Genomic DNA, 25668 nt, shown 5'->3' on the forward strand with positions numbered 1-25668 from the left:
CCTGCTTATTGGGGGCATTAGGGGTTCAGTGTCTTACCCAAGGACACTTCGACATGTACCACGGAGGAGGACCTGTAGCGCCTACCAGAGGGCAACAGGTCATAAACTTTGACTTTTCCTTTTGTTATTAGCATGTCCTTTTTGTGGGTATATCCTCATGTCTTCAGTTTTTTATATCCGCTACTCTTTGATTCCCGTCATTGATTCATTGCAAGCTCTTATGTCTGTTAAATTTCCAATCCTTCCACCGTTTCAGCGTTCCACTGTAGCCTGGCACTGGGCATGGAATCGGGGAAGATCAGTGACGAGCAGATCAGCGCCTCCACCAGTTTCTACGACAATCGCTGGTTGCCGCGACAGGCTCGACTCAACAACCACGACAACGCCTGGACGCCGTCCGAAGACAGCAACAAAGAGTTTATCCAGGTCAGTATTTTTCTATTTATCTAGACATCTAGACATCTATCCATCTATCTATCTATCTATCTATCTATCTATCTAGACATATATCTAGACATATATCAAGACATATATCTATCTATCCATCTATCTCTCTATCTATCTATCCATCTATCTATCTATCTATCTATCTATCTATCTATCTAGACATATATCTAGACATATATCTATCTATCCATCTATCTTTCTCTCTATCTCTCTATTTCTTTCTCTCCATCTCTCCCTCTCGCATCTTTCCATCTCTCTCTCTCTCTCTCTCTCTCTCTCTCTCTCTCTCTCTATCTATCTCTCTATCCCTCTATCTATCTTGCTCTCTCTCTCTCTCTCTCTCTCTCTATCTATCAAGCTCTATCTAGCTCTATCTATCTATCTAGACATCTATCTATCTATCTATCTTTTTAGACATATATTTAGAGATATATCTATCCATCCATCTATCTCTCTCCATCTATCTATCTATCTATCTATCTATCTATTTTTCTATCTATCTATCCATCTATCTAGACATATATCTATCTAGACATCTATCTCTCTCTCTATCTCTCTATCTATCTATCTATCTATCTATCTATCTATCTATCTATCTATCTAAACATATATATATCCATCTATCTCTCTCTCTCATCCCTCTATCTCTCTATTTCTATCTCTCTCTCCATCTCTCCCTCTCGCCATCTGTCCATCTCTCTCTATCTCTCTATCTATCTCTCTATCCCTCTATCTATCTTGCTCTCTCTCTCTTTCTCTCTCTCTCTCTCTCTCTCTCTCTCTATCTAGCTCTATCTATCTATCCATCTATCTATCTATCTATCTATCTATCTATCTAGACATCTAGACATCTATCTATCTATCTATCTATCTATCTATCTATCTATCTATCTATCTATCTATCTATCTATCTATCTATCTAGACATGTATCTATCTAGACATCTATCTAGACATCTATCTAGACATCTTGACATTTATCTATCTAGACATTTATCTTTCTCTCTCTCTTTCTCTCTCGCCCTCTCTCTTTCTTTCTCTCTCTCTTTCTTTTCCACCCACTTTCTGTCTATGTCTCTTTCTCTCTCTGTGTCTTTTAACCTCTTTTGCTCTAACTTCTTTTTTTCCTTTTCTTTTTCTCTCTTCATACCCTTCGCACTTTCTTTCCTCTCCTTCTGTCTTTCTATTTCTTTTTGGATTTGTTTCTTCCTCTCGCTCTCTCCCTCTCTCTCTTTTTCTTTCTTTGTCCCGCCCTCTCTCCTTTTCCCTCCCTCTTTCTCTTATTTCTTCATCTCTCTTTTTCTTTCTCTTTCATCTACTCGTCCGACCCCCGACAGAATGTCTGTTTTATCGCGTGGCCCCCGAGTTCAAATGAGTTTGACACTCCTGATCTAAGTTGCCTACATGAAAAATGTTGTAACGCCCCTCTAGATGTTTGTCATTGTTCCTCCCTTATCCATCGTTTTCTATGAGGGAAATATGACCGACTTAACATTCAATGTTCCCCGTGCGTCTTTTTCAAGGTGGACCTTCACTTCCTGAAGGTGCTGACTGGCATCGCCACCCAGGGGGCCGTTTCCAAAGAGACACAAAAGTCTTATTACGTCACCACCTTCAAGCTGGAGGTCAGCACCAACGGCGAGGACTGGATGATGTATCGGCACGGCAAGAACCACAAGGTACAGAAACACTCCGATTATGTTTGTTTTTCAAAATGGCAGAAAACAGGAAATGGGGTTTCTTGCATACAATCTAGATGTTTTTCACCAGCATCGGTGTTCATTTGAGCTGTGAAAAGTGATGGGTCCCGGGGACTCGCATGCTCAAAAATCTATGGGGTCCCCAAATTTTTGTGTTATCGGGGTTGAAATTGTAAATCGACGACAAATATATCATATAAATCTATATATTCATTCAGTTTTAATCATCACAGTTCATTGGTAATACAAAGCAGTTATCACTTCAGATTTTTCAGTTCATATATTCTTCATGGTTTGCTGTCCCGCCACAGATGTAATGCCTTCTCAAGGTCCAATCCATTATCATCCTCCTCATAGCGTCACCAGGAATATAATTGAGTCCATTTTGGCAGAAAAGTCATTTTCTTTCTAGGAGTATTCTTTTGTTTATTTTCTTTCGTCGAATCGTTTAACACACACGTGTTTTCCTTGCCCCAGCGATCTTCCGAAGAATTTCTCCGCCGTTTTTTCTTGCTTTTTTCTTGGAATTATTGCCGTTGTTGGGCGGCAGTAGCTCAGGAGGTAAGGTGCTCGTCTTGGGATCAAGGGATCCCAGTTCGAATCCCGGCTCATCCGTGTTACATGTCGAAGTGTCCTTGGGTAAGACACTGAACCCCTAATACCCCCAATAAGCAGGTTAGCGCCTTACATGGCTGCAAGGCCGCTATTGGGAAATGTGGAGCACATTGTAAAGCGCTTTGGGAAGTCATTGACTTGAAAAGCGCTATAGAAATGCAGATCATTTCATTTTCATTTCATTTCATTGTTATTACTTTCTGCATCATGTTTCGACTTATTATTGAGACTGAAGAAATTACCAATTTTGCGTTGATTTTCACCTAATACTAACTATTTTTTCGGAGGCATACTTAACCTTCACCTTCACTCGACGACAAGCACCACAATGACGTAATCTCGAAGCAACGAGATCTCGTTTGCCGAGATCGGCGTGCGGACTAAAACGCGAACCGCAAGACCAAAACAACAATGACGGATCTGCCTGACGAAAAATTTGGAGTGCGGTAAAAAAAAAAAAAAAAAAAAAGTAATCGGGTAAGAATGACAATTTGGTGTCAAAAAAGTTGCGTCCCGGGGATGCACGTTGATTTGACACTATGCGTCCCCAGCAAAAATCATCCGTCTAGGACGAAGGGACGCGGGAAAACCAGAACATTGCAGCGTATTCCAATTATTTTCCAAGATAAGGTTTTTTCTAGACAGCCTGTTTCGTCTAAGACTTTCTGAGCTGTGTCATCATGTGAAGAACACCGTCACCCGAGCAAGCCATGTTTTGGTGTTTTTTGTGGTGAATGCTTAGGTGTTGTTTTGCAGGTAGATGCAGTAGAATAGAATAGAATGGAATAGAATAGAATAGAGTAGAATAGTCAAGTCAAGTCATTTTTATTTGTATAGCCCTTAATCACAAAGTCTCAAAGGGCTGCACAGGTTATTGCTGTTATTTCAGACTATTATGACACCGTCCCCTGATCTAAAACCTACATGAGGGCAAGGAAAAACTCAAAAACCTCAACATGATATCGAATTGTTGATGTTCTTATTGGGCAGGGCGGTGAAAATATTATAAGACATTAAACTGGTCTGTTATACAGGGAAGTTGTGGACCACTGAGTATCTCGAAGTCTTTACGAAGCAATATTTTGAACTGTAGAAAGGCATTGTGGGAATCTATTCAGTCATTCTGAAGTGAATAAAGAGAAAGGCATTGTGGGAAGTGATTTAGGTCGCTGTTAGCTTCAAGGCTAAGGCTAGCCTGCTGTGATCATTTGGTATATATAGGGCTGGGTTCGGGTTTGTTGCTGTGGTGGGTTACTGTTGTTGGCTCCTGATTATCCTGGCAGCTTACTGCATGCTTTTGGTCTGCAGGACTCCCGTTTCCCGCCGATCGGTACCGGTTGCCAGAGAAAAGAGAAGGAAAAATTGAGAAAAAAAAGAAAAGAAAGAAATAAATGAAAAAAAGTAAATAGACAACAAAAAGAAAAAAGTAACAGCTAGGAAAAAATAAACACAATGAGATTTTTTTTAAAGGAATAAAAAAAATGGAAAAAAAACAGGGAAAAAGAAGAAAAAGTTTGTGTTGCATTCAAATAATTTACAATGATACCCAGTCAATCTTGTTGCCAACATTGTTCTTCCACTCAAAAATGTGATCAAATACAGTTCTATATCGTGCAACCGAATCCAAAAATGTTAGTATGATGCGACAAAAGATACCAGGAAAAAAAAGAAATTGAAATCTTGTGAAAGAATTGTAAAAACAAATGACGGTTGTGAGCCTGCAACCTTTGCAGTCATACATGAGTCAATTCATTCAAAATGAAAAATAATTTCGCATTGCCGGAAACTCAGCAAAATGTAACGTGATGTCAAATTTTTGATAACGATTTAGTTGCCACACTTGGGATTGCCGTTGCTCACTGTCGTTTCAAGCGTTGCTCACCGACTTTGTGTGAACCCTCAGACCCGTAAGGAAAATTCCAGGGAACGTCGGTCACGGGGTTAAAAAAACGGTTACGGAATAGATTCCAAGATGGAGATAGCGAGAGAGGAGGTGAAGCGGACAAACAAGTACAATGGAGTCCTCTGTCTGACCTTCTTACCAGTGTGTTATCTGTAATCGTTCCCACGTTTCACCATTCTCGCACTCGAGTTGATATATAAATGCATGCGCCGTCTAGCGCGGCGTTTTCATGCTTCGTTCGTTTCGTTGCTCATAGAGAGGTTGAGGTCATCATGGATTTTTTTGGGGGTGGGAAAATAGAAAGCGGCGAAGGGGATTTCGGCTCGGTACAAAGGTTAATCCACAGACACATGGACACACGCTTATACAGCAAAGACCCCTTCTGTGACGGACGCTGATTAGTTTGGGTGGGGCCGGTGGGGGTTATCGGATCTAGAGATTACCGAGTGAATGTTGGATTTGACTGAATCTGTTCCATGTTTAGAACCCTTAAAATGCAGAAATAACTTCCGGAGAATGTCAATTGAACACAATTTTGAATCTATCTATCTATCTATCTATCTATCTATCTATCTATCTATCTATCTATCTAGACATCTATCTAGACATCTATCCATCTATCTAGACATCTAGACATCTATCTATCTATCTATCTAGACATCTAGACATCTATCTCTCTAGACATCTATCTAGACATCTATCTATCTAGACATCTATCTATCTATCTATCTAGACATCTAGACATCTATCTATCTATCTATCTATCTATCTATCTATCTATCTATCTATCTAGACATCTAGACATCTATCTATCTATCTATCTATCTATCTAGACATCTAGACATCTATCTCTCTAGACATCTATCTAGACATCTATCTAGACATCTAGACATCTATCTCTCTAGACATCTATCTAGACATCTATCTAGACATCTATCTATCTATCTATCTATCTATCTATCTATCTATCTATCTATCTATCTATCTATCTATCTATCTATCTAGACATCTAGACATCTAGACATCTAGACATCTATCCATCTATCCATCTATCCATCTATCCATCTATCTATCTATCTATCTATCTATCTATCTATCTATCTATCTATCTATCTATCTATCTATCTATCTATCTATCTATCTATCTATCTATCTATCTATCTATCTATCTATCTATCTATCTAGAAATCTAGAAATCTAGAAATCTATCTATCTATCTATCTATCTAGAAATCTATCTATCTATCTAGAAATATATCTATCTAGAAATCTATTTTGGTCGTATCCATCAAGAGGGGTGACCGACAGCAAGACAAACAAAACATAGCAAAAAAAAAAAAAAAAAAAAAAACATTTTTGGACCATGGCCAACCCAAATGCCCAGACACCCAAACAAGTTAGGCATATCGGCACCTAAGTTGGTCATGCCCTCGTCCCTCCAGATGAAATGGGACACAAGAAAGCGGCCGTGGTGACACAACACACTCTTCTGTTCAACAGCAGGGCCCGACAGCTTTCGCTGGTTTACCCCTGCCGCATCATACGGGTGCCCTGCCCATCCTTAAGAACGCATCCACAATCCCACTATCCTTTCATAACACCTCTCCACTCCTTTAGCTAGACTTCTTTCCTGCAGTGCACTCATAACACCATCCATCCACGTCAATGGTGGCCTTCCTCTTGGTCTCCTTCCATTGACTTCTTCTCTGTAGATCCTCTTCAACATTCGCTCCTCATCCATCCTCTCCATGTGTCCAAACCAACCGAGTACTCTCTTATCCACACGCTTGCTCAGTTCCACTACTACTCCAGTTCTGTCTCTCACAATTTCATTTCTCAATCTATCCAATCTCGTCACTCCTAACTCCTACTCTTCAAACACTTCATCCCAAAAACATTCAATTTCCTTCTGAAATCTGTGTCTAGTCTCCAAGTCTCTGCACCATACAACACAGTCGGCACAATCACACTCTCATACAGTCCCCTCTTAACATCCATACTCATACTCTTGTTGCTCATCACTCTCCTCAGAGCAGCCAAAACCTTGCTTCCTTGATTGACTCTGTGCAATACCTGACATTCCATTCCACCAACTGCAGGCACATCACAACCCAAGTACCTAAAGCTTTCAACTGCTTCCAGCACCTCTCCATGCAACCTTATTTCTAACGTCATGCCCACTCCATCACGTGAACACATCATCACCTTACTCTTCCCAACATTCACACCTAACTTACGCCTATCACACACTATTCCAAACTCCATTACCAACCTTCTCAAGGTTTCCTCAGAATCAGCCACAAGTGCTGTGTCATCTGCAACCGACATACCTGCCACACCGTTCCACTGTTATCGATCATCTCTACACCTCTGCCAAATACCCTTGCATTCACCTCTCTCACCACGCCATCCATGTACACATTAAACAGCCATGGTGACATCACACACCCTTGTCTTACACCGGTCAAAACAGGGAACCACTCACTTGTCTCACTCCCTACTCTTACACATGCTCTGCTGTTTACATCAAAACGCTTCATTGCTTCCAACAACTTTCCGCCCACTCCATACACTACCATCACCTGTTGATTCCAGAACGAAATGTCTTCATGTTGGTGTATAAAAAAGAAAAACTTTACTACAGTGATCTTGTCACGGTTGCTATGGCGCCCAATTGGCCCCGCCCATGTGGCGCCTGCTGCGGCTCGTTGACGGATTGGCTTTCCGTCTATTTAAGCTCAGTGCTCTCACTCTACCTTTGTCAGTCCGTCAACGAACCTCTGCCCCGCAAGACGTGGGTTTCGACTCGGTCCTGTTTCCTGTTGGTATTTCCTGTCCGGTATGGTTCCCGTTTATTTTGTCCTGTTTAATATCGGTTTCCAGTTTCCGTCTAGTTTGTCCCCCCTGTCTCACACCGGTCAAAACAGGGAACCACTCACTTGTCTCACTCCCTACTCTTACACATGCTCTACTGTTTACATAAAAACTCTTCAATGCTTCCAACAACTTTCCGCCCACTCCACACATTACCATCACCTGCCACAATTTTTGAATACAATCGTCAAAACAGCACTTATCTCTTTTTGCAAGCGAGGTTCCTCACGCGGTCCCTGCGGGTCATATTCAAATATACTGCGACTGCTAATCCAACGTCCACGCAGTACACACTCTCGGTTAGCCGGTCTAAGCCCCCCAAAGAGCCCTTAAGTGGTTGAAGCTCAGTTTCTGTCTGGGGGTCCTGTAATGACGGGGATTTTACCTCCGTAACTGTCATTTGACACGGCGCTCAACAGAATATGGTGTCTTTTGAGACTTGCAAATGTACCGTATTTTCCGCACTATAAGGCGCACCTAAAAGTCTTAATTTTTTTCAAAAGCTGACCATGCGCCTTATAATACGGTGCGCCTTATATATGGATCAATATTAAATTCGCAAGGTCTCGCAACTTACGCAACTGCCGCCGACTCGATGTTCCCCCGAACGTGGAGTAGTCCGCGGTGTATGCTGGGATTTATATACCGGCGTTTCATTGGCTAACCAATGTGTCAATCATCATTTGAATCGATCGCTATTGGCTAAAGTTATTCGGAGCCTCGGATTGGCTAAAGGGCCAAAACAAACCCTGCAATTGGCCGAAAAAGATGTGTCAATCATCCATTAAATCGATCGCTATTGGCTGAAGTTATTCGGAGCCTCGGATAGGCTAGAGGGCCGAAACAAACCCTGCAATTGGCCGAAAAAGATGTGTCAATCATCCGTTAAATCGATCGCTATTGGCTGAAGTTATTCGGAGCCTCGGATAGGCTTAGAGGGCCGAAACAAACCCTGCAATTGGCCGAAAAAGATGACTGAATAGCAAGCTTGCTAAAGTACGCCATAAAGAAACATGTTTCATTAGTCTGTATTTGTAAATATTTGACTCTCCCGGATTTACTTCACTCACGGTTGTAAGAAGACCACGATTGCGTATCGTTATTGAACGTGAGAACTTAGGTGAGTTATGCGGCTTTATATTTTCCCGGTATCTTGTTTTAGAACGATCTTGATGTTGCTGTGATGAGTTGAGTGAATTAAGCTCAATTCCAAGTGTTTATTGTTATATGCACAGTAAAGTTGCGAGCGAAAAAGAAAATAGAAACTAAGGAATGGTTGGCATTTCTTGAATTCCAAGACTTTAACCTTCCGAATGATATTTGAAATGACGCTTCTAAGTGACATCGTACGGACACCACATCCGCACGTGTCTACGACACGTATTTGCTTCTTTGCAAGCTTTGGAAATGTTAAGGGGGTAATCCGTTGGACTGAACCATCTGACTGTTTTGTCGACGTTCCCATTGTAGCGCCTTATAATCCGGTGCGCCTTATCTATGGAAGATATAGGACCAAAAACTATTTTTGGGAGGTGCGCCCTATAACCCGGTGCGCCCTATAGTGCGGAAAATACGGTACCTGAATTTGTTACTATTAGGGCTGCAGCTGACGATTATTTTCATAATTGATGAATCGGCCAATTATTTTTTCAATTAATCAATAAATTGGATTTCTGAAAGCCATTTATCATTTCCTTCTCTTTATAAAAATCTTAAAGTTTTAAACGGAATACAAGAAAATATTCTATAATATAAAACTGTCAGGATCAGAACGGAGACAGGACCCACTTGCGTTGCGGTTTCTCACAAGTTTCATTGGAAGAAAGAGAAAGGGTTGCACCCACGATCCGGTGATTGCTGGACGCGGGAAGCAGGTCGAGCGATGGCGGTGTCGGGAACGGAAAAACGGGTCAGTAGAGGACAGGACTGGAAATTCTTAGGAACACGGCAAGCATATAAATATGCATACAAAACACCGTAGTGACGTCTGTAAACATTTGTTTGAGAACAATTCTTTGGCCAACAATACTCCTATATTCACGACCAGGGTTGGGTAGGGTTACTTTAACTGGATTACTTTCAATGACTTTTGGATTACACCAATACCAAATATGCTAATAAAAGACAAAAGATACACAGAACGGCAAAAATGCTGTTGGCAAGCTGTTTGGATTTATTTTCATTTTGTTTCTGTCGCATTATATGTTCGTTTTGCCTGAGATCAAAGAGATCAAAGCCAGGAGAGAAAGCTTACCACGTGTTGTGAGTCATCATTTGATTCATATTTTGTTTCTTTTGTCTTTTATTAGCATATTTGCTATTGGAGTCATTCAAAAGTCATTGAAAGTAATCCAGTTAAAGTAACCCTACCCAACAAAATTGGACGTGGCACTCCAGGTTCACATTTAACAGTGAGGATAAAAGAAAACAAAAAAGATAAAGGAACAAATAGAATAGAATAGAATATACCTTTATTGTCATTGTGACAAAATGGGTTAAACATATTGTGACAACCAGGGTTGGGTAGGGTTACTTTAACTGGATTACTTTCAATGACTTTTGGATTACTCCAATACCAAATATGCTAATAAAAGACAAAAGAAACTAAATATGAATCAAATGACTCCATTTCGTGCAGGCGTGGGGAGTAACAGAATACATGGAACAGCAAAAATGATGTTTGGATTGATTTTCATTTTGTTTCTGTCACATTTGATGTTCGTTTTGCCGGAGATCAAAGAGATCAAAGCCAGGAGAGAAAGCTTACCGCGTGTTGTGAGTCATCATTTTATTCATATTTACCGTATTTTCACGACTATAAGGCGCACCGGGTTACAAGGCGTACCCCCCAAAAATAGCTTTTTGTCATATATTTTCCATACATAAGGCGCACCGGACTATAAGGCGCTACAGGGGGAAAGTCAACAAAACAATCAGATAATTCAGTCAAACTTATTAACCCCTTAATATTCCGACGGCTCGCAAAGAGGCAAATACGAGTCTCAGACACGTACTGACACCGTGTCCGTACGATGTCACCAATCACTCGAATGCATCGTTCCAAATATCATTAGGAAGGTTAAACTCTTGGGATTGAAGAAGTGCCAACCATTTTTTAGTTCCTATTTTCTTTTCCGCTTGCAACTGTGTGGGCGGCAAACCAAGAATTTCATTGTGCATGGAAACGTGGTTCTTAACTGTGCATATGATAATAAACACTTTGAGTTGAATTAAATTAAAAAATGGACTCATCACAGAAACATTAAGATCAGTCTGAAACAAGAAACTGAGAAACTATAGAGCCGGGGTAGCTCACCAAAGTCGTCTTGCAGCCATCACATTCAATAATAATATGCAACCATTGTCCTCTTACATCTGTGCGTGTAGTAAATTCAACTGTGTAAAATATGTACACACTCCAAAACACGCAATAATGCAGACAAATAAAAGAAGTTGGGTAGGGTTACTTTAACTTGATTACTTTCAATCACTTTTGGATTACTCCAATACCAAATATGCTAATAAAAAACAAAAGAAACTAAAAAGGAATCAAATGACTCAATTTTGTGTAGGCTTGGGGAGTAACGGAATACATGGAACGGCAAAAATGATGTTGGCAAGCTGTTTGGATTTATTTTCATTTTCTTTCTGTTGCATTTGATGTTCGTTTTGCCGGAGATCAAAGAGATCAAAGCCAGGAGAGAAAGCTTACCACGTGTTGTGAGTCATCGTTTCATTCAAATTTAGTTTCTTTTGTCTTTTATTAGCATATTTGGTATTAGAGTAATCCAAAAGTCATTGAAAGTAATCCAGTTAAAGTAACCCTACCCAACCCTGTTCATGACAAGAGCAAAAGGGACATTTTACAGGAAGTACTTTATTCATAATTTACAGCGTACCCACAATATTTCGAAATCAAGTCCTTATTTATACATCCCAATGGAATTAGAGTTGTCTATCAAAAACACTAAGCTTCTCGTTTTGTATCATTGACATCAATGTGAGGTCGCTGGAGCTTCCTTTAATCCATGGGAAACGATGACAAGCCAATGCAGGATGCAGCTCCCATTTTTGTTTTTCGTAAAAATGTGCTCCCCCAAATTTGAAGTAATCCAGTTAAAGTAACCCTACGCTCCAGGTTTAATAGCGCCCTCCCGCCCACTAACCGAATGTTCACATACTGTTACAGTATGCAGGCAGTCCATCTCAGAGCCCAGAGCAGTTATCCGCCAGCTGGAACCAGTTCCTGCTGTCAACATCTTCATAACAAGAACGAGGGAAGGAGGGGAGGCGGAGGTCACGGCTTCGCGAGCTGAGAAAAATAAAACAAATGGGGGCGGGAAGAAGCTGAAGGCGTCTTTTGAGAATGACAACGCGAATGAATGAAATATAAGGTGGATAATGCATTGAGCAGCGCTCACTGAGGCTCCCTGTGGAGGACTCAGCTCCAGGGGGAACCCAGGCCAGACAGAATGCTGGAATGCAAAATGAATTGAGCTGTAAACATAGTACCGCATTTTCCGCACTATAAGGCGCACCTAAAAGCCTTTTTTTTTTTCAAAAGCTGACCATGCGACTTATAATACAGTGCGCCTTATATACGGATCAATATTAAGTCACAAAGTCTTCATTGGCTGACCAATGTGTCAATCATCATTTGAATCATTCTCTATTGGCTAAAGTTATTCAAAGGTAAAGGGGGCGGATCCTTTTGATCATTTACAGCAGGGGTGTCAAACTCAATTTACCTCGGGGGCCACAGGATAGAACAAACATTCCCTCGGGGGCCGGACTAGTAGATTAGAGAGAAAGAAAGAGAGAAAGAAATAAGACAAAGCGAAGGAGAGAAAAAGAGGCTGGGACAAAGAAAGAGAGAAAGGGAGAGAGAGAGAAAAAAAAAGAAAAAAGAGAGAGAGAGAACGTGAAACGTGAGAAACAAGAGATAAAGACAAATAATGAGAGAGGGGGAAAGAGAGAGATAGAAAGAAAAATATCCAAAGAGAAATAGAAAGAGAGGAGAGAAAAAAGAAGGAGAGAAAGAGAGAATGGGAGAAGGAGAGAATGGGAAAGCAAGAGAGAGAGAAGGAAAAATGGAAGAAAGAGCAAAATAAGGTAAAAAGATAAAGAGAGAGAGAAAGAGACAAAGAGAAACAAAGAAAGAGACAAAGAGAGACACAGAAAGTGAAGTGAGAGAGAGAGAGAGAGAAATACAAGTTCACCGTCTTTGTGAGAGGCACCTGGCTTTGGCAACATCAAGAGGACATATTTCAACCTACAGCTCGTTTTTTTCTTGCGCTTCACTGAGTGTTGTCTCGCGGGCCGGATTCAATCCCTTAGCAGGCCTGATCTGGCCCCCGGGCCGCATGTTTGACACCCCTGATTTACAGGCTCACATAGGCTAAAGGGGCGAAACAAAGCCTGCAATTGGCCGAAAAAGATGAATGCGAATCGCACGTTGGGTTGCACTACGGCATAGAGAAAACATTTTTTACTATTCTGTATTTGTAAATATTTGACTCTCCCGGATTTACTACACTCTCGGTTGTAAGAAGACCATGGTTACGTATCGTTATCGAAGGTGATGGCTGCAAGAGAACTTAGGTGAGCTATGCGGCTTTATATTTTCCCGGTGTCTTGTTTTAGAACGATCTTGGATGTTTCTGTGATGAGTCTATTTTGAAACTCAATTCAATTCAAAGTGTTTATTGTCATATGCACACTAAAGAACCCCGTTTCCCTGCACAATCAAATTCTTACTTTGCTGTCCACACAGTTGCCAGCAAAAAATAAAATGGAAACTAAGAAATGATTTTTGGAACGATGCATTTGAGTGATTGGTGACATCGTACAGACACTGTTTCCGTACATGTCTGAGACACGTATTTGCTTCTTTGTACGCTTTGGGAATGTTAAGGGGGTAATCAGTTGGACTGAACCATCTGACTGTTTTGTCCACGTTCCCATTGTAGCACCTTATAATCCGGTGCGCCTTATGTATGGAAAATATAGGACCAGAAACCAATTTTTGAGGGTGCGCCCTATAACCCGGTGCGCCTTATGTATGGAAAATATAGGACCAGGGGCGGCAGTAGCTCAGGAGGTAGAGCGCTCGTCTTGGGATCAATGGATCCCAGTTCGAATCCCGGCTTGTCCGTGTTACATGTCGAAGTGTCCTTGGGTAAGACACTGAACCCCTAATACCCCCAATAAGCAGGTTAGCGTCTTACATGGCTGCAATACAAGGCCGCTATTGGGAAATGTGGAGCACGTTGTAAAGCGCTTTGGGAAGTCATTGACTTGAAAAGCGCTATAGAAATGCGGATCATTTCATTTCATTTTCATCACCAAAAACTATTTTTTGGGGGTGCGCCCTATAACCCGGTGCGCCTTATGTATGGAAAATATAGGACCAAAAACTATTTTTTGGGGGTGCGCCCTATAACCCGGTGCGCCTTATAGTGCGGAAAATACGGTACTCTCCGCTGCGCTAAGAACCGAAACGCGCCCCTGTATTTCATGTACCGTAACGGTTTATCCACGACACGCTTTCAATCCAAGACGTTGTTTTCGAAAGGGGTCATCAATAGTTAAAACAGTCGAGACCCTACCGAGTCTGGCCCTCGCATGCGTCCTACGTGAGCTTATATGCTGAGCTCTCCGCAACGAGTGGCGCTTCGTTATATTTTCATGACTCTCCTCGCCAGGAGACACAACATGGCCGCTTCAATTATTCAAGTCAACCCGCCTACATGTGGCATTAGCGGACCCCGGTCGTCAGGCAGAACAGAGAGAAGGATATTTTTCTGTCTCTGGTGTACTGTGTAGAGGGTCCACTCTTGGAAATTCCTGGGTCTGCACATCTCCGATGACACAATTGTACGCCGACGATACCACCGTGATCGGCCTCATTTCTGAAGGGGACGAGGCGGCGTACAGGGATGAGGTGGAGTCACTGACAACGTGGTGTTCGAAAAACCACCTTGTACTGAACACCACTAAAACAAAACTTCAGGAGGAAAGGCAGGAACCCAGCACCACTCATTTTAAAAGGAGACTGTGTAGAGAGAGTCCACCTTTTGAAATTCCTGGGTCTGCAAACACCAGAGCGGTGGTAGGGAAGGTCCGGTAACGACTCAATTTCCTGAGAGTGCTCAGGAAAAATCATCTGAAACAGCAGCTGCTGATGTCCTTTTACAAAGCCACAGTGGAGAGCATTCTAACATACTGCATTACGGAGTGGCATGCTGGGCAGCAGACGGGAAAACACTTCAGAGGGTCATCAACACAGCCCAGAGAATCGTCGGTTGCTCTCTACCCAGTCTGGAGGACATTGCCTGCTCTCGCTACCTCAGCAGAGCAGAAAACATCATCAAGGACTTTTCTCCACCTTTTTGACCTGCTGCCTTCCGGCAAGCGCTACAGGTCACACAAAACAAAAACAAACAGACTCAGAGACAGTTTCGTCCCCGGTGACATTACCACCCTTAACACACACCGCACAAAAAACTGAAACTCTTGCAAACACACTACCTCATAAAGATGTAAAATGGTATTCATGCCTATGCTCACTTTGCACAATGTTGACTATTTTTTGCACAATTTTGACTATCTTTGCACTTAACGCATATTGCACTAATACGATCCAAAACTGTATGTAACATCCTACATGCCCACATTTCTTGTGTATATATTGTGTAAATCATAACCTTATCTTCGGGGTGGCAGAAGCTCAGGAGGTAGAGCGATCGTTTTAGGATTAAGGGATCCCAGTTCGAATCCCGGCTCATCCGTGTTACATGTCGAAGTGTCCTTGGGTAAGACACTGAACCCCTAACACCCCCAATAAGCAGGTTAGCAAGGCTGCTATTTCATTTCATTAAATCGTAACCTTATCTTCTTTGTTCCTTTATCTTCTTTGTTTTCGTTTATCCTCACTGTTGAATGTGAAACTGGAGTGCCACGTCCAATTTCGTCGTCACAATATGTTCAACCCATTTTGTAACAATGCTGATAAAGGTATATTGTATTCTATTCTATTGTATTTAAAAAGTGCGACCGTCATCAACAAGTCGGTCAATGAGCAACCATCTGCTTCCTGGAAAAATGGCCTTTAACCCTTTGAAGCGCTGGGTCAGGCGGTGTCACAATACAGAAGAGGATTTGGAGGAAACTGAACCGCCATTGTTTTTCTCTTCACTGTCTGTCTTCTCTGTTTTTGTGCCAAACGACCGCATTGTAGCATCTGGTATTCCCAAGTGGTCTCCCATCCAGGTTCTTACCAGGCCCGACCTTGCTTTAGCTTCCCGAAGTCAGGCGTTCTCAGGGTGCTATGGCCGTAATCAGATCTTTGAGGGATCGTTTGTCTGACTAGCCCAAGTTCATGTTTTGATATATAAAATGACTCACCATCGCCACCAACAGCTTCGCCCGAAATTGCAGTATTTTTGTCATTGCGGAGTCTTGGCTTCCCTGACGCCGCAGTCCAATCGGCAGGACGCACGCTTCACCGGCACGACCGAGACGGAGACTCCGGTAAAAACAGGGGTGGGGGACTATGCGCTGCAATAACAGCCGAATCATTGACACACACTGCTCACTCGATATACAGTTTCTAGCAGTATCGAGTAGACCAGGGGTGTCAAACAGGCGGCCCGCGGGCCGGATCAGGCCCACTAAGGGATTGAATCCGGCCCGCGAGACAATGCTGAGGGAAGCACAAGAGAAAAACAAGCTGCATGTTGAAATATGTCCACTTGATGTGGCCAAAGCCAGCTGCCTCTCACAAACACTGTACTTGTATTTACCCCTCTCTCTCTCTCTCTTTCTCTCTCTCTCTCTCTTACTCTGTTTTCTCTCATTCTCCATCTCTCCCTTTCACTTTCTCTCTCTCTCTTTTTCTCTTTCTTTGTTCCTTTTTGTCTTTCTCTGTGTCTTTTTACCTTATTATTCTCTCTCTTCCCTTTTCCTTTTCTCTCCCTCTCTTCTGTCTTTCTCCCTCTTTACCCTTCTCTTTTTCTCTCCTTCTCTTTTCTCTCCTTCTCGCTTTCTAATTCTCTGTGTATTTCTTTCTTTCTCTTTACCTCCCCCTCTCTCACTAGTTCTCTTTTTATCTCTTTTGTTTCTCACATTATCTTTCCTTCTCTTTCTCCCTTTCTCTCTTTGTTTGTCCCAACCTCTCTCTTTTTCATTCTCTTTAATCTACTAGTCCGGCCCCCGGGCGAATGTTTGGTCTTTTGTGTGGCCCCTGGGTTAGAATGAGTTTGACACCCCTGGGGTAGACCCTTCTATCTACCGAGAGAGCTACCTGTGGTCATTGTGGTTGCTGTTTACGTTCCACCTGATGCTAACGTTCCACCAGATGCTAACGTTAGCATAGCGCTAAATCTCCTGCCCCCTGTTATCAATAAACAGCAGCTTGCACACCCCGACGGAGATTTTATCGTCGCAGGCGACATTAATCAGGCATGCTTGAGGACCGTACTTACCAAATTTATCAATACGTGGACTGAGCAACCAGGGAAAAAAAACTGGACCGTGTGTACAGTAATATCAAACATCTAGTTGGATCCGGCCATCTCTGTCTGTCCCTCACCCCCCTCCGGAGGAAAACAAAGCCTGAAACAAGGACAGTATGAAATGAAATGATGATCTGCATTTATATAGAGCTTTTCAAGTCAATGACTTTCCAAAGCGCTAACCTGCTTATTGGGGGTATAAGGTTCAGTGTCTTACCCAAGGACACTTCGACATGTAACACGGACGAGCCGGGATTTGAACTGGGATCCCCTGATCCCAAGACGAGCGCTCTACCTCAGTACAAAACATTTTCTTTGTTCCTTAATCTCTTTGTTTTCTTTATCCTCACTGTAAAATGTGGACCTGGAGTGCCACGTCCAATTTTGTTGTCACAATATATTCAACCCATGTTGTATCAATGACAGTAAAAGGTATGGGAGGTCGCTGGTTCGCGCCTCGGCCGAGTCATACCTAAGACTTATAACATTGGTAAAATGGCGGCGCCCTCTGTTGGCTGCGGCTGCATCGGCTCGCTACAATGGGTCAGGTGTATCGACATTTCGTTCTGTGTACATTGTTACAAAGAATGACAATACAAAGGAAATTATTATTATTATTATTATTCTATTCTATTCTATTCTATTCTATTCTATTCTATTCTATTCTATTTTATTCTGTCCCTCACCCTCCGGAGGAAAACAAAGCCTGCAATAAGGACAGTACAAACATTTTCTTTGTTCCTTTATCTCTTTGTTTTCTTTATCCTCACTGTAAAACGTGGACCTGGAGTGCCACGTCCAATTTCGTTGTCACAATATATTCAACCCATGTTGTAACAATGACAGTAAATGTATATTCTATTCTATTCTATTCTATATGGGGGTTACAAAAGGGCAAGATGTGGAATTATAGTTTTGGTAGACATTTTGGTTTCTGTTTCCCGCCGTCCTGGTTTTTATTTCACCAACAAAGAAACATTCCAAGTTTCTCGTGATCCTGACTAATTCAAATCCAGGCTAATTTGACATTTAATGCTTTGATAGTTTATTTCCTGTCCCAGTGATGAAGCTTCTCATTGTGCATTGCTTCCCACTTAGCTCTCCAGGCTATTTGTATGTGTGTGGGCATGGAATTGTTTTTTGTTACTTTCTTAGAATCATTTTAAGTTTTTTTTTTACTATCATCGTCCAGTCAAGAGAAGTTTATATATGAGGGAGCAGGTCCATGCATGATTTTGTATAGTACCAAGCAATGTTCTCAGTAATTTTCCAGGGGTCTGAGCGTTCACACAAAGTCGGTGAGCAACGCTTGAAACAACAGTGAGCAACCATAATGCCAAGTGTGGCAAGATAATTAATGATCAAACATGTCCAAAACTTGACATCACGTTACATTTTGCTGAGTTTCCGGCGATGCAAAAATGTTTTTCACTTTTGAATGAATTCACTCATGTATTATTGCAAAGGTTGCAGGCTCACAAACGTCATTTGTTCTTACAATTCTTTCACAAGATTTCCATTTCTTTTTATTTCCTGATATATTTTGTCGCATAATATTAACATTTTGGGGGGCTTATTGAGTCGGTTGTAAGATACAGAAATGTACTTAATCACATTTTTTAGTGGAAGTATAATGTTGGCAACAAGATTCACTTGATAGAATTGGAAATGATTTGAATGCAACACAAACTTTTTCTTCTTTTTTCTCTGTTTTTTTCTACTTTTTTTTTTTAATTCCTTTAAAAAAATCCCATTGTGTTTACTTTTTTCTTTTTTTTCTCTATTTACTTTTTTCCTAAATTTATTTATCTTCTTTTTTCTGGCTTTTTTTCTAAATTTTTCCTTCTTTTTTTCTCTTCCTTTTGTTTCCTTTTTTCTCAGCTTTTCACTACTTTTTCATTTTGGTATTTTTGTTCTTTTTTGTTCTATTCCCCTCTTCCTTTAAGTCATTTTGTGCATAATTTTACATCATATTTGGTCATGTTGGGATTAAAGAAGCAAAAACAACCCGAAGAGCCGTTTAGCACCCGAAAGAGACGGTTCCTTTTAGTGAGCCAAGCCGAAGCAGCCGGTTCTCGACAAACTCTACTAACTTTACTCAACTTCGTTCTACTTTGGCTCGACTTCAAAATACCGCATTTAGGTCACAACGTCAGGGGAACCCGTGTGTTTTTACCTTCATGCACTGTAACTTTGACTTAAGTCGCTTCTTAATTAGCAATTTGGAGCCCTGATTTTTGTGCTCTAGCTAGATTTTCTATCCAGCGCAATGTTCCCTCTAAGCTGCGTATGTGCACAATTGCGCACTACCCAGAGCTTTTCTGGGTAATCTAGCCAGCTCACAAAAATCAGGGCTGGAAATTGCAGGATAATATTTTAGGACAATCGTATAACTTCTTGCATGATGATCCCTGCTTCTTACCTGCTTTCAATTATTTGTTGGGAAACATCCGTCTTGATGTTTATTGTTTTTTCCTTGGCTTCCCTTCCCACACCGCTTGGTACCAAATAATTTGGCAAAGACATCGTCTTTATGTAAGCGCGCTTGGGTGCTTATGAAACCCCCATGAGAGTTTCCATGCACTGTTTGGCCTCTTAGGTAAACACAACAGTTGCTGGTTGTCCATCCAGCAGGAGACACGGTAGAGATAGGCCACTTTTCAGTGGTCCATTTGATTAATACAGGCCACTAGAATAGATTATAATAGAATAGAATAGAATAGAATATACCTTTATTGTCATTGTTATAACATGGGTTGAATACATTGTGCCAATGAAATTGGACTTGGCACTCCAGTTCCACGTTTTACAGTGAGGATAAGGAAAACAAAGAAGAAGATGTTTGTACTGTCCTTGTTGCAGGCTTTGTTTTCCTCCGGAGAGGGGTGTATGAGGGACAGACAGAGATGGCCGGTTCCAACTAGATGTTTGATCTTACTGTATACACGGTCCAGTGTTTTTCCCCCTGTTTGCTCAGTCCACGTATTGAATGAATTTAGGAAGTACAGTCCATAAGCATAACTGATTAAAGTCGCCGGCGACGAAAAAAGCTCCGTCGGGGTGTGCGAGCTGCTGTTTATTGATAGCAGCGGGCAGGAGATTTAGCGCTATGCTAATGTTAGCATCCGGTGGAACGTAAACAGCAACCATAATGACCACAGTTAGATCTCTCGGTAGATAGAAGGGTCTACACCAGACCTGGGCACTCCGGTCCTGGAGGGCCGTATGTTCTGCATGATTTTTGAGGTTTCTCTGATCCAATACAGGTGATTCCAATCACCAGTATCGTTAACGAGCACTTGCTAGCTTGCTAACGAGGTTATAATTTGTATCACCTGAGTTAAAGAAGAGCAAACTTCAAAATCTGGCAGGACGTATGGCCCTCCAGGACCGGAGTTCCAAGGTCTGGTCTACACGATCCTGCTAGAAACTCTATATCGAGTGAGCAGTGTGTGTCAATGATTTGGCTGTTATTGCAGCGCATAGTCCCCCACCCCTGTTTTTACCGGAGTCTCCGTCCCGGTCGTGCCGGTGAAGCGTGCGTCTTGCTCGTTGGACTGCGGCGTCCGGGAAGCCAAGACTCCGTGATGACAAAAATACTGCAATTTCGGACGAAGCTGTTGGTGGCGATCAATATTTTACCCCTCAAAGCACTGCTTCTATATGTAGATAACACAGTCCTCTCTTTCACCCAGCTCCCACAGCCACTCTCTATGGTTATGCCTGTTTGTGTGACAGACAGGCACACTATTAGAACCCTACATGGCCTGCTGCTGCATCTTGCCTGCCAGGTAGAAGAGAGGGCCAAAGCTACACACACAACCTTTTCAAAAGCTAAATATGACGGAAGAAAACGGGAAGCGCAGTGCTGTCAAGAACAGAACGGAGACAGGACCTACTTGTGTTACATTTCTCGCAGTTTTATTGGAAGAATGGAAAGGGTTGCACCCACGATCCGGTGATCACTGGGCGCAGTAAGCAGGTCGCTCTTAACGCAGAAGTGGGACTTCTGTGGCGAGCCATGGCGGTGTCGGGAGTGGAAAAACGGGTCAGTAGCCGGGGACAGGAGAGCAAAAATGTGGTCGGGGTCGGAAACAAGTCATAAGCCAGGAGAGGAGAGTAGACGTGGTCAGGGTCAAAAACGGGTCGAAGTCGGGGATCAGACGGGAGCAAAAAACAGGTGGGAGTCAGGGTTGAAAAAGGCTTGGCTTGTGTAAATTGAGGTTCGCAGACGGACTGACAACAGGTGACAGAGCGGAGTGGGTTTAAAAAGAACAACAGATTAGTACGATGCAAGCTGTCATTTGTGCGGCAAAATGGTCCACAACTGTGGAAAATTTAAATGAACACATGAAAAAATTTCACCCTACAGAGAGCAATGAGCTGCAACCAAAAATGTAAACATGTTACTGTTCCTGAACAAAAACCTGTAAATCTGTTGTCAAAATGGCTTTTCGATTTGTATTTGATATATAAATATTTGTATATATGTTTTTATACTTATTGTAGTTTTTAATCGAAAGGGAAACATTTTTGCTCTGTTTATCTGAAATATAATCTCAAGGGACCGGGTTCAATTTTCAATGATGAGGACATATCGAAGCTAAAAGTACCGGTATTAGACTGGTATTGATCGTTACAAGGATGTAATTACCGTATTTTCCGCACCATAGGGCGCACCGGGTTATAGGGCGCACCGGGTTATAGGGCGCACCCCCAAAAAATAGTTTTTGGTCCTATATCTTCCATAGATAAGGCGCACCGGATTATAAGGCGCTACAATGGGAACTTGGACAAAACAGTCAGATGGTTCAGTCCAACGGATTACCCCCTTAACATTCCCAAAGCTCGCAAAGAAGCAAATACGTGTCTCAGACATGTACGGATGCGGTGTCCGTACGATGTCACTCAAATGCATTGTTCCATCATTTGGAAGGTTAAAGTCTTGGGTTTCAAGAAATGCCAACCATTCCTTAGTTTCTATTTTCTTTTTCGCTCGCAACTTTACTGTGCACATGACAATAAACACTTGGAATTGAGTTGAATTCACTCAACTCATCACAGCGACATCAAGATCGTTCTAAAAGAAGATACCGGGAAAATATAAAGCCGCATAGCTCACCTAAGTTCTCACGTTCAATAATGATACGGAGCCATGGTCTTCTTACAACCGTGAGTGAAGTAAATCCAGGAGAGTCAAATATTTACAAATACAGACTAATGAAACATGTTTCTTTATGGCGTACTTTAGCAAGCTTGCTATTCAGTCATCTTTTTCGGCCAATTGCAGGCTTTGTTTTGGCCCTCTAGCGTATCCGAGGCTCCGAATAACTTCAGCCAATAGCGATCGATGTAACGGATGATTGACACATCTTTTTCGGCCAATTGCAGGGTTTGTTTTGGCCCTCTAGCCAATCTGAGGCTCCGAATAACTTCAGCCAATAGCAATCGATGTAACGGATGATTGACACATCTTTTTCGGCCAATTGCAGGCTTTGTTTTGGCCCTCTAGCATATCCGAGGCTCCGAATAGCCAATAGCGATCGATTCAAATGATGATTGACACATTGATTAGCCAATGAAACGCCGGTATATAAATCCCAGCATACACCGCGGACTACTCCGCGTTCGGGGGAAAATCGAGTCGGCGGCTGTTGCGTAAGTTGCGAGACCTTGCGATTTAATATTGAGCCATATATAAGGCGCACTGTATTATAAGGCGCATGGTCAGCTTTTGAAAAAAATTAAGACTTTTAGGTGCGCCTTATAGTGCGGAAAATACGGTATTTGGATCAGATTGATACGGAATTTACCATTGTTGACATATTCAGACGCTTATTTCATCATTAATCACTACAACTATTTTTTCAAACTCATACTTTGTGATTATTAGGATACTTAACAGCCTTCCTCATGTGTGGTTTCAATTAGCTGAGAGAAATGCTGAAATCCTCCAAGAAGAATGGCCCTAGGAAAGAGGAAGGGGTCCTTCAAAAGGAAGATTAGTGTCTGTCCATGAAGACCACCGTGATATACCCCCTTAAGCATGCCTCGAATCTCTTTACCCCAAAACAGGAAGTAACCCGAGCTTGCGGGTTACGTCGGCCCCCCCTTTGCAGAAAAGTCCCATCACAAAAGACCAAATGGGAGGGGAGGAATGCTACTCAATGAGAGAGATACTTTGAAATGGAAAAGATAGAATAGAATAGAATATACCTTTATTGTCATTGTTACAACATGGTTTGAATATATTGTGACAACGAAATTGGACGTGGCACTCCAGGTCCACATTTTACAGTGAGGATAAAGTAAACAAAGAAGATAAAGGAACAAAGAAGATGTTTCTACTGTCCTTGTTGCTGGCTTTGTTTTCCTCCGGAGGGGGGTGTATGAGGGGGTGAGGGACAGACAGAGATGGCTGGATCCAACTAGATGTTTGATGTTACTGGACACACGGTCCAGTGTTTTTTCCCTGGTTGCTCAGTCCACGAATCGAATGAATTTGGGAAGTACAGTCCTTAAGCATGCCTGATTAAAGTCGCCGGCGACGGTGAAAGCTCCGTCGGGGTGTGCGAGCTACTGTTTATTGATAGCAGCGGGCAGGAGATTTAGCGCTATGCTAACGTTAGCATCTGGTGGAACGTTAGCATCCGGTGAAACGCAAACAGCAACCACAATGGCCACAGTTAGCTCTCTCGGTAGATAGAAGGGTCTACACGATACTGCTAGAAACCCTATAGCGAGTGAGCAGTGTATGTCAATGATTCAGCTGTTATTGCAGCGCATAGTCCCCCACCCCTGTTTTTACCGGAGTCTCCGTCGCGGCCGTGCCGGTGTAGCGTGCGTCCTGCTCGTTGGACTGCGGCGTCCGGGAAGCCAAGACTACGTGATGACAAAAATACTGCAATTCCGGACGAAGCCGTTGGTGGCAATCCGCAGCTCAAATTCACTCATTTTGTGGACGATGGAACTGGCGTTGGTCAGGAACATGCTCAGAAGCGCTGGTCTGTGTGGTCGCTTTCTTAGCCTAGGCCCGACCGGCAGGCAGATCACCCAGGGAGATCCGGTGGTCTCTGTATATCCCTCGGGATGTTGTGGATGCTATTGTAGTCGTGAAAGGAGTCGAAGGGAAAATATGAGGGATAAAAGAACACTGAAAACCAAAAGACCAACTGGAGCCCCTGAAGCCGCTGCACTCGCGCGCGCCGCCATCTTGACTACTTCGCACCTTGACCAATTGTGCGCACTTCCTGTTCTTATTGGCCAAACATGTTTGGTCCTATCTCTGCCGGGGCCACCACAAAGAGGTGTTTGGGTGTGAGCCTTAAAATCATAAAGGCTCAGTGATCTTCTAGCTTAAAAAAAGCCGAACCTTTGACCTCATAACACAATGACAGCTGGGCCGGTGAAATGGGATCCGTGTTTGGGTTGTGTCGGCTATGTCCAACTGCCTCCGCGTGTGCGTGTGCATGTTTGTATGTGTGAAGCCAAGCGAAGCATAACAGCGTGTGTTGAAGTGTGAGGAAATGACAGATAAGACGAACCCACATCAGGGTCCGCACACTGAAGAGGAAGCGACCGACTGATGATAGTATTTGCTTTCTTCGCAGGTTTTCCACGCCAATACGGACCCTGCCGAGGTGGTGCTCAATCGCGTCCCGCAGCCCGTTTTGGCCCGGTTCGTCCGGATCCGGCCGCAGACGTGGCGTAACGGCATAGCCTTGCGCTTTGAGCTCTACGGATGCCAGATTACAGGTTTGGAAAACACAACAGAGTGTTCTGTTGACGACACTATGTCAAAAGTCTAAAAGCACAAGAGGTCAAGTCATTTTTATTCGTATGTAACTGCGGTGTACCTGTCCCACCAAAGATCCACATTCAGGCTGGACTGGATGATGAGGTTTTATTATAGTTGCTGCAAATGAATGAGTCACTGTTAAAGTCAATCATTATTAAGACTATTTCGTGGCCATATTTAATAATAATAATAATAATAATAATTTCCTTGTATTGTCATTCTGTGTAACAATGTACACAGAACGAAATGTCGATTGCACCTGACCCGTTGTAGCGAGCCGATGCAGCCGCAGCCAACAGAGGGCGCCGCCGACCACTTTTTAAGTCTTAGGAATGACTCGGCCGGGGCGCGAACCACCGACCTCCCAGTCTCAAAGCGGGCGCCTTACCATCTAGGCTACTGACCCAAATAAAATACATATATATTGTTGAAATCTAATCATACCCAAGAGCAGATTTTACTCACGTCCTCCATGTGATGTTGGTACAAGGGAAAGAGACCCAGCCCACAACGTGGGCGTGATTTATTATACTTCAAGGAGAAAGTTCACATGAGCATTTCACAATAAAAGAATATAAGATTGATAAACGTACAAGAGATGCAATTAGACTGATGATTGAAACGTTACTTCATGTGTGTGTGTGTATGAGAAACATTGTTTTTATATTTAGTAATATAAAAACATGCTAATTACCTTGAGACAGAAATTCAAGAGATTTACATTGAAAACCTGACAGTCACAACACATGGTAAGCTTCTCTGCTGGTTTTGATCTCGTTGACACACCCGTTACATGTATAATCACAAAGAGTCTCAAAG

General features: G+C 42.5%; 1 protein-coding gene across 3 annotated transcripts in view; it reads left to right on the plus strand.

The window, feature by feature from the left end:
- The window catches only part of LOC148368498 (neuropilin-2-like), a 167376-nt gene that overhangs the window by 82564 nt on the left and 59144 nt on the right, over positions 1-25668 (plus strand). For all 3 annotated transcript variants that reach the window (XM_088330522.1, XM_088330521.1, XM_088330523.1), the window contains exons 6-8: positions 257-426; positions 1969-2124; positions 24662-24806. In XM_088330522.1, the coding sequence (XP_088186648.1) occupies positions 257-426; positions 1969-2124; positions 24662-24806 (471 nt within the window). The remainder of the gene's footprint in view (positions 1-256; positions 427-1968; positions 2125-24661; positions 24807-25668) is intronic.

This window comes from Urocampus carinirostris, chromosome 3 (genome assembly GCF_059441175.1).
Source record: "Urocampus carinirostris isolate Australia breed hairy pipefish chromosome 3, RoL_Ucar_1.0, whole genome shotgun sequence".
Lineage (NCBI taxonomy): Eukaryota > Metazoa > Chordata > Actinopteri > Syngnathiformes > Syngnathidae > Urocampus > Urocampus carinirostris.